The sequence below is a fragment of the Pongo abelii genome, chromosome 13 (assembly GCF_028885655.2).
Source record: "Pongo abelii isolate AG06213 chromosome 13, NHGRI_mPonAbe1-v2.0_pri, whole genome shotgun sequence".
Lineage (NCBI taxonomy): Eukaryota > Metazoa > Chordata > Mammalia > Primates > Hominidae > Pongo > Pongo abelii.
Window position 1 is genome coordinate 106,340,980 of NC_071998.2, and position 9,875 is coordinate 106,350,854.

General features: G+C 43.8%; 1 protein-coding gene across 1 annotated transcript; it reads left to right on the plus strand.

Annotated features, from left to right (window-relative positions):
• Positions 1–6,694: 6,694 nt before the first annotated feature.
• Positions 6,695–7,909, plus strand: LOC100939427 (eukaryotic translation initiation factor 3 subunit F-like). The gene has a single exon (XM_009244794.4). The coding sequence runs from the start codon at positions 6,710–6,712 to the stop codon at positions 7,781–7,783; it is 1,074 nt and encodes a 357-aa protein (XP_009243069.3). The 5' UTR covers positions 6,695–6,709; the 3' UTR covers positions 7,784–7,909.
• The last annotated feature ends 1,966 nt before the right edge of the window (positions 7,910–9,875 follow it).

Here is a 9,875-nt window from a genome sequence, read left to right on the forward strand (position 1 = left end):
GATGACTCACTTCTGAGGGGCTTAGCCCATCAAGGATTCAAAGAAAGGAAGAGGCCTGGCACCAGGCCCGGTGCTGGTGACAAAGTGACTTCTTGCCTGCTTTTTTGTAGTTGCTCCAGTGGGCACATCTGTGCCCGGAATTTGTCATGAGACAATGAGGGTTTGTTCTCTGTATCCGAAATGATGACTTCATGATTCTTTTATGGCAGAATAAGAGTTGGAGCAGAGGAGATAGAGGATTGATGGAGTTAAAGGAGCATATTACAAAGATTGAGTTTCATATTGGTTAAGATCTGGAATGCTTTCTATCTGGCAAACTGTAAAGTCCAAAACTTTAACTACATTGACAATAAGGACCCAAGTTTCCTCCCATTTGGCTGTTTTCAAAAGGTATTATGAGTATCCAAGCTGTCAGGGTGATGTGTGTAGATTTTTTTTTCCTTTCCTGTGTCAAAAGCATGATGTTGAGCAGTGGCTTTTAACATTTTTGACAATAACCCATAGTCAGAAGTACATTTTTTTTTATTGTGACTCTCAACACACACATGCAGTGGGAAAAGTTTCATAAAAAATACCACTGCAATAAGTAACACACACACAGTTTCTATGATATTTTACTTATTAAATTATTTCCTGTGTAAAAATGTGCCTGTGACCCAATAAATTGTTTTCATGACTCTCTAACAGGTTGTGACCTGCAATTGGAAGACATAGATATTGAGGAAAGAACACAGGTCTTGGCTGTTGAGGCTCATGACCTACCTCCCCAGCTGTAGGAGATTTTTCTGTGCTTTAGTATATGAGTAAGCATGAGAGAGGTGATGCTTCAGTAATACACACTCCCAACATTTCAGTGGCTTAAAACAACAAAAGTTTATTTCACACTCATGCTATAATGGAGGCTTGACTCCATATGATGCAGAGATCCAGGCTGCAGGAGCCTTCAGGTCAACCCTACTTTCTCCTCATCTGCTGCAAGAGCAATTTGACTTGTAGCTCTGACTCTTTTTTTTTTTTTTTTTTTTTTTGCTGTATGGAGCTGGGCAAGTCATAGAACCAGGGCTGACTTTATGCGCATGTGACTTAGGCAGTTGTATAGGGCCTGGTGCTCAGAAGGGCCTTGTGGCTTGGCTTACTACTCTGCTGTCACGGCCTTGAAAGTCTTAATAATTTTTTAACAAGAAGGCTCTTTTTGCACCAGGCCACACAAATTATGTAGGTGGTTTGCATACAATATTTTTTAAGTCTCCATTTCCTCATCTATAAAATGGGTTAATAGAGAAGAACTCATAGCATTCTTAAGAGGACTAAAAGAAGGAGAGCATAGTACATATACATGTAGTTTTCAACTTGCTGCCTTTATCTTCAGTAGTACCACTACAGAAAACTTTTACTTAATCAAGTTAGACTTCTCACCTTGAAAAACTGTACTTCGTTATGTTGCCCTCCCTACTCCCTTCTGTTTATCTAAATTTTGTTCATTATTCAGGGCCCTGCTCTAACACCTCCTCAGGGTCCTCTTTCATGACTGCCCAAGCTGCTTTCAGAACCCCTACACCATTAATTGTGGATCCCTTCTTTATGACTCTCTTACTTTTGTTTCCTCTTCTCTTTTGGACCCTTCCTTGGTTAGGATCCCTCCTACCTTGCCTGGAACATTAAACAGCCTCCCCATTAGTAACCCTTTTAGTAGCCCCTCTCCAGTTTGCCCTCCAGTTCCACTCTCCATCATACCAGGGTCATCTTCCTGTTATCCCGAAATGTCTTTTCTATCATGTCATTTCAGTTTTCAGAGACTTCAATGGCTCTTCTCACCTAAAGGGCACTGCCCTTAGTCTTGCATTTAGGATCTGGCTCTCAGGCCACCCTTTGGGTCTCATTTTCCTCCACTCCACTCACACACTGCTCCTGCATTCCTGCTCTACACCATCTCTGGAATAGAGCTTATTCTCCTGCATTTGGTTCTTTGTACATTCTCTTCCTTCTACTAAGATGGCCTGCCACTATGGGTGTGGTGGCTCATGTCTGTAATCCAATCACTTTGGGAGGCTGAGGCAGGTGGATCACCTGAGGTCAGTAGTTTGAGACCAGCCTGGCCAATATGGCGAAACCCCATCTCTACTAAAAATACAAAAATTAGCTCGGTGTGGTGGCTCGCGCCTATGGTTCCAGCTACTCAGGAGGCTCAGGCAGGAGAATCACTTGAACCTGGGAGGTGGAGGTTGCCTTGAGCTGAGATTATGCCACTGCACTCCAGCCCGGGCAGCAGAGGGAGACTCCATCTCAAAAATAAATAAATAAATAAATGAAATGGCCTGCCCCAACATTTACCCCACACCCCTGAAATAATCCAATCTACCTTTTACTGCTGGGCTGAAATCCTGTCTACTCCTCAAAGACCTTCTGTGCCAGCTCAGGATGAAAAGTGTCCCTTATTCCTTGGAATCTTTATGGCATTTCTTAGAATTTGACATATATCCTGTATGTGTGGGGCAATTCCCCCAACATCTTGGTTGCCTTTTCTGCTGGGTCTGTGTTCCAGGGAATAAGGACAAAAACAAAATGTGGCTAGAGTTTCAGTCACGCTTTGTAGGAACTCCCTGGAATGAAGGGTTCTTGCAGAGATTGCCTGGGGCCTTTCCCGATCCCCTCAGCTGTTCTGAATCATCCTCCTCCTCTGGGTTCTCCAGGAACTTTGTACATTCTTCTAACATAGCACTGACTACTTTCCATTTATTTCTTCACATGACTCGATCCCCCACTACGCATATCTTATTCATTATTGCAGCTCTAACAGGGACTGGTGTCAACAGTGAATGGATGGATTGATTGAAGGATAGAGACTAGAGAGGAAGGGAAGTTGCTGGGGAGGAGATTCCCTGTATATGTAAGTGTGAGACAAGGTGGGCTGTAATAACAACCTCTTACTGGCACAAAACAACAAATATATATTTCTCGTTCATATTCATGTCCACTGTGAGTTGGCCAAAATTCTACTCCACTGCTTTTTTTTTTTTTTTTTTTTTGAGACAGGGTTTGTTCTTTTGTCTAGCCTGGAGCATAGTGACATGATCGCAGATCACTGCAGCCTTGAGCTCCCAGACTCAAACAATCCACCTCAGCCTCCCAAGTAGTTGGGACCACAGGCCTGCACCACCATGCCTGGCTACGTTTTAAGATTGTTTTGTGGAGACAGGGTCTCTCACTATGTTGCTTAGGCTGGTCTAGAACTCCTGGGCTCAAGTGATCCTCTCACCTCAGCCTCCCAAAGTGTTGGGATTACAGGTGTGAGCCACTGCGCCTGTATTCCCTCTTCATCCTACGACCAAGCCTGATGGAGAATCCCTAATCTGGGGCATGCCATTCAGTGGCAGAAGGAAAGAAAAGATGGCAGAGACACACGATGGCTCTCAGAGCATCTGCGAAGAAATGGCTCATGTCATTTCAACTGACATCTTGTTGACCAAAGCAAGTCTCGTGGCCACAGGAAGGATAACACTGTCAAAGGGATGAGCCCAGGAGAAAGGTACAGTGAGTATTTTGACAAGGACACAATCTTCTACAGTGGGGGCAGAGCTTCATGTGGAATTCCACTCACGTAATGCTCTTAGTCTGTCTGCATACCCACACTCGTTCTGACCAGGGAGGAAGGAGGGGACCATCCACTTGGTGATTCCAGGAGCTGGATGTGCAGGGCGTTGCATCTATCTCTCCTCTTGCTATTGAGAATAAGCTGCCTCTAGCAGGCATGCTTTCTACCTTGCCCTCTCAGGGACTGAGGGATAGACTCTCTAGATATAGGGTTGTCTACAACTTGGTAGGTAGGTCTGTCTAATCCTGGAGCTCCATTTGTTCATTGGTAGAGCCATATCCTGCAATTTGAGATCTACAAGTAACAACGGTGGTTTTGATTTCCCCCATTGCCTTTACTCCTCTGCCTTAATTTTCAATTGGTTTCAAGCTTGGATGAGAAAGAGAGTTCAATTTTTTGATCCCCCTCTCACGTCTCCATAATAGAGTTTGCAGAAATATCAGGTCAGGTCCTGTTACTGATGTGTTCATTCTCATGGGCAGGAAAAGACACTTCAGTGTTGCTGCTGCCAGGATTGTTTCACTTAAAGGACCTCTCTAGCTGTCAAAGAAAGAGTGATACTCTGAAAACGGTCTCTAACATGCTGCTTCCTGCTCTAGGATCCTCTTATAGAAAAGACACTATGTTCATCCTCAGCCAACCTGGCCCCTTCATAGTCAGATACTAGAGAACAATGAGAAATGAACATGGGGGATATCTTTAGCAAACATCCTTAGTGAGTATCTGTCTCTTCTTTTCCTATTGGGCATGAGCTGCCTCTAGAGAGCATGCTTTCTACATTGCCACCCACCCCACCCCACCCTGAGGGATCCCAGAATAGACTCTCCAAATCCAGGGTTGTGTACAGCTTCGTAGGTAGGTTGGGTAGGGAGAGTGTTTTACACAAGCTAGAGCTGGGGTTCATATGTGTCTGGCAAGTGGAGTTAATGGTACTCTTCCATATCAAGTGTCCAATTGCATAAGTTGTTATACAAAGACGGTGCTTTAGCTTTTAACTGGAGGAAGAGGGAGACATACTGACATGTGGGACAGAGGGTAGAGGTAAAATTGAGAGGGAATACCATGATTAATTTCTACTCAGCCTGGCCCGATGAGAGAGTGTGAGGGTGCTATCTAAAGCTTAAGGAATCATGTTTATGAAAAAACTATAAGATTTTGGGAAGCAGCAGCGCTCTTTGGAGATTGGCAACAAATATGACAATTTATTCAAAAGATTTTTCTTTCTGATAGTTCTAGACTGAGTGACAACATTGGACAAAGATGTGTGGAGCAGGATGGTAGTTGGAGGAGTGCCTGAGAGAGACCTGGGCTCTAACCAAGATTACAGTGTCTGTGGCTTTGCGAAGATTCCTCCTAAAATTCTGCTCATGGAAGGATTTCAAAGAAAGACTGAGTGAACTTGTTCCTGAGAATGTTTGAAGGGACAGGGAAACATTAAAAAATAAAGACTGGGTTATTGGAAATTAATGGTGGTGTTGATGGGGGTTGTTAAGAACTACCATTATTTACACACTGATGAACTTGTGACCACGTCTATATTCACAGGCTGCTGGTCTCTGAGCTATTGGGTCACACCTACTTATAGGGATGTTCTTTATATTGGGGCGAATGTTTTGCTTGTGATATATCACTCTGTATTAGTTTCCTATTGCTGATTTAACAAATTAGCACAAACTTAGTGACTTCAAACACGCACACACACACACACAAACACACACACACATTTATTATCTTACAATTCTGGCAGTCAGAAGTCCTAAGTCAGCCTCATAGGGATAAAATTTAGGTGTCAGCAAGCTATGTTCCTTTTGGAGGCCCTAGAGGAGAGCGTTTTTTTTTGTTTTTTTTACATTTTCTAGATTGTGTGACTGCCTGCTGTCCTTGGCTCACGGCCTTTTCCTCATTATCAAAGCCAACAGTACAGTATCTTTCAGCCTTTCTCCTAACTCTGATCCTCTTGACTCCATTTCATAAAAGCCATTTATCTCAATATCTTCATCTCAATATCCTTAACGTAATCACATCTGCAAAGGTTTTTTTTTCTTTTTTTTTTTTTTACATATAAGGTAACGTCTCCCAGGGGAGCATTATTCAGCCTGCTATATTCTCCAAATAGTTTTCATTGGCTTTGGTTTCACCTTATCAAGAGGAGATCAATTCAACCTTTACTTTGCACCCATTGAGTGCCTTTTGTCTGCTAGAAATTTTTCAGGCTTTATTTCAATCAACCCCCACTGTGATTCTGCAAGGTAGGTATGTATGTGCATTCTATGAATGAGGAAACAGGGTTGCATGCCAATTGATCTGGCTTAAAAACTCACTCTTTCTTTACAACTTTAAATATTTCATCTCCAGAACTACTATATTGTCATGATTGAAATGACTGGATGAGAAATACTCAGAAATTTCAAGTCCCTGCTCCCCTGGTGGCTACAGAAGAACAGTTGAGAGGCCTTTCAGTATTTCTTAATAGACAGCCACCTTCCCTCTCCCTGGAGTAGATGAGATCCCTGACTCCTGTCTTCTAAGACTCTGCCCAGGATACCCTGGTTTTGCGGAACTGACACACCCAAACGTCCTGAATGAGTCATAAACTCTTCCCGAAGCTAACATGTGATGAGGGAAGGCTCCTTCTGCCACAGCCTGTGAAATGGTTTCCATTACAGTGTTTCTGCTGAGAGCAGCAATTCTGTCTTTATCCTCTTTCCCATGACTACAGAGCCTCCAACATCTGACCGACTTGACAGAAGAGTGAGGGGGACACTGGTGAAAGTCCCAGACTGGAGGCCAGGGGACCTGGAGGCCGATATTGTCATTGCCTCTGACTAGTCCTTTGCTCCTGAGCAAGCTGCTCCAGTGTCTGAGTCTCTGGTCTCATTTGGACTGAAAGTCTTGGGCCTTCTTTGTGCTTACAATTTAAAGGATCCCTGCATAGCCAAACGGTACCATTCTTAATGGCATGAACAATATCAGAAAGACTTTAGATAACATTCATTTGGAGATAACTTTGCCATGTGCTTCACTCCCTCTCAACCGGCAATGTGGCAGAGTGGTTAAGAGTGTAGAATCTGCATTAAAATTCCAGTTCTGGCTCCTGCATCCTTCTTTCTCGACAAGATGGCCACACCGGCGGTACCAGCAAGTGCTCCTGCGGCCACGCCAGCCCCAGTCCCGGCGGCGGCCCCAGCCTTGGCCCCAGCCTCAGTTCCAGCGCCAACGCCAGCACCGGCTGCGGCTCCTATTCCCGCTGCGGCTCCAGCCTCATCCTCAAACCCTGCGGCAGCAGCGGCTACAACTGCAGCTCTTGGCCAGACCACGGCCTCAGCGCAAGCTCCAGCGCAGACCCCAGCGCCTGCTCTGCCTGGTCCTGCTCTTCCAGGGCCCTTCGTCGGCGGCCGCGTGGTCAGGCTGCACCCAGTCATTTTGGCCTCCATTGTGGACAGCTACGAGAGACGCAACGAGGGTGCTGCCCGAGTTATCGGGACCCTGTTGGGAACTGTCGACAAACACTCAGTGGAGGTCACCAATTGCTTTTCAGTGCCGCACAATGAGTCAGAAGATGAAGTGGCTGTTGACATGGAATTTGCTAAGAATATGTATGAACTGCATAAAAAAGTTTCTCCAAATGAGCTCATCCTGGGCTGGTACGCTACAGGCCATGACATCACAGAGCACTCTGTGCTGATCCATGAGTACTACAGCCGAGAGGCCCCCAACCCCATCCACCTCACTGTGGACACAAGTCTCCAGAACGGCGGCATGAGCATCAAAGCCTATGTCAGCACTTTAATGGGTGTCCCTGGGAGGACCATGGGAGTGATGTTCACACCTCTGACAATGAAATACGCATACTATGACACTGAACGCATCCGAGTTGACCTAATCATGAAGACCTGCTTTAGCCCCAACAGAGTGATTGGACTCTCAAGTGACTTGCAGCAAGTAGGAGGGGCATCAGCTCGCATCCAGGATGCCCTGAGCACAGTGTTGCAATATGCAGAGGATGTACTGTCTGGAAAGGTGTCAGCTGACAATACTGTGGGCCGCTTCCTGATGAGCCTGGTTAACCAAGTACCGGAAATAGTTCCCGATGACTTCGAGACCATGCTCAACAGCAACATCAACAGGCTGGGACCTGTTGATGGTGACCTACCTGGCCAACCTCACACAGTCACAGATTGCCCTCAATGAAAAACTTGTAAACCTGTGAATGGACCCCAAGCAGTACACTTGCTGGTCTAGGTCTTAACCCCAGGACTCAGAAGTGAAGGAGAAATGGGTTTTTTGTGGTCTTGAGTCACACTGAGATAGTCAGTTGTGTATGACTCTAATAAACGGAGCCTACCTTGAATAAATTAAAAAAATAAAATAAAATAAAATAAAATTCCAGTTCTGCCTTTATTGACTGGTTTATCTTGGGCAAGCCGCTTAGCCCCTGTGTCTTATATTCTTCATCTATCCAATGGGGATAATGATAAAGATGATGTTCTCCCCCAAGGGTTTTGATGACTGCTAGTTAGATCAGCACTGACAACTGTTCAGTCCAATGAAAGTACTTGTCTCATGCCCTGCTATTCATTCTTCCTCAATCTCCCATAGAGAAAGAGACTTCAGCTTTAAAATCAGAGTCTTTATAATAGGCCATCAGCTGTGTGGCCTTAGGCAACTCAATTCAACTCTCTGATCTTCAGGATTTTTCAACTTTAAAATAAAGATAACAATAAGAGCAACTTCGTGGTGAAGGGGGATAAGGATTAATAAAACAACACATGTAATGTTTCTAGGAGAGTGCCTGGCATATGGAAAATGTTTGCTCCCTTTAGATGTTATCCTCGTCTTGTATGAACCTTAAAATTTCTAGACTGCTTCAGATTTAATTCCATTTTCTTTCTAAGATGTGAGAAAACATAATTTGATATTTCAGGCAAAGTTAAGCTTTTTTATTGAGCTCACAAAGTTGTAAATATATCCATTAAAGTATGTCCTCATGAAGAACAAAGGGCATGGATTTTTCCAGCACCCTCCATCCCCCCCACTCACAGCCTCAACATCTGCAAATAATTAATGCATAGAGGAAGTTTACAGTTGGCCACCCAAATGCATCTCAAACATTAAATTTAAAAAACTGAAAGGATGAACCCAGAAAACTCCTATAAACTTCAAAGAATCTATTAAGGACTTAGACATATGGTGTTAAAAGATATGTCCAAGATTTATGGCACTGGGCCTACAAAAAGAATTGTGGATGGGCTTCTGCTATATGAAATATCAGGAAAGGGTCAGCAGAGGACAGCCCTGTGTCCCCAACTGCCTGGAGTGACCTCACGAGCAGAATCAGATAGCAGTGGGCTTAGCTCAGTTCTTGGCTCCTCCTGATGCAAGCCAAACTTCAATGCTTAGGGCAGTGAGAATGTATTGGACAGAGAGCCGCTAAAGATGGGAGAAGATAGATCAGATCTGTTTTGAGTTTAGGTCCTTTCTTTTTTTTTTCTACCTGGAACACAGGCAATGATAATTATGGCCACTATCCATATTTAGCAATTGAGCAACTGCAATGTGTTGGATGGTTTTACATTGAATTTAATTTATACCTCATAACAAGCTGTAAAGAATGTACTACTGTTTTCTTCTTCTAGAGGGGAAGAAACTGAGGCTCAACAAGTTTAAGAAAGTTGCTGAGAGACATATAGCACACAAATATAAAACCAGAATTTGAATACACATCCATTTCATGATGGACTACTTTTGTGGAACTGTTAAAGGAACTGTTAATGTCCTAAATGAATGGTTTAGTCATTGATCTGCTTGAAGGCTGAGCAGCATATCAAATGGCCTCTTGGATACCCAAGATTTTGGGAGTCTAAGACTCTGCCTTTCTGAATTGAATACCTTATATATCTACATGAGTCCTTCCAAATAAGCTGCTCAGCAGCCCTGGTCTATAGATCCTTTGTAATTATTGCCTCCTCTCAAAAGCACAACATTGATTTTATCCACCTGGAAGTTACTGTCTGCCTGCTTTTAGATAGAGAGCAAATCTCCTCTTTGAACAAATTCATACAAAACTCTCACTATAGTCGGGACCCAGGATATGTTTTAAAATTGATTAGAAGTGTTCCTTGAGCTTTTATTTCCCTTCTGTTTGTGGAGGAAGGAACAGAAATATTTCCAACTTACCTTATACAATAATGACTGTTACAGGTGTGATCTCAGACCCAGAGTTTGGGGATGGAATTTTCTGCCTTTGATCTTGGTTTGTACTGTCTCTAAGATATAACATCTC

What these genes read in the sequence shown, in the direction of transcription:
- LOC100939427 (XM_009244794.4), top strand. Translation starts at nt 6,710, where the DNA reads ATGGCCACACCGGCGGTACCAGCAAGTGCTCCTGCGGCCACGCCAGCC.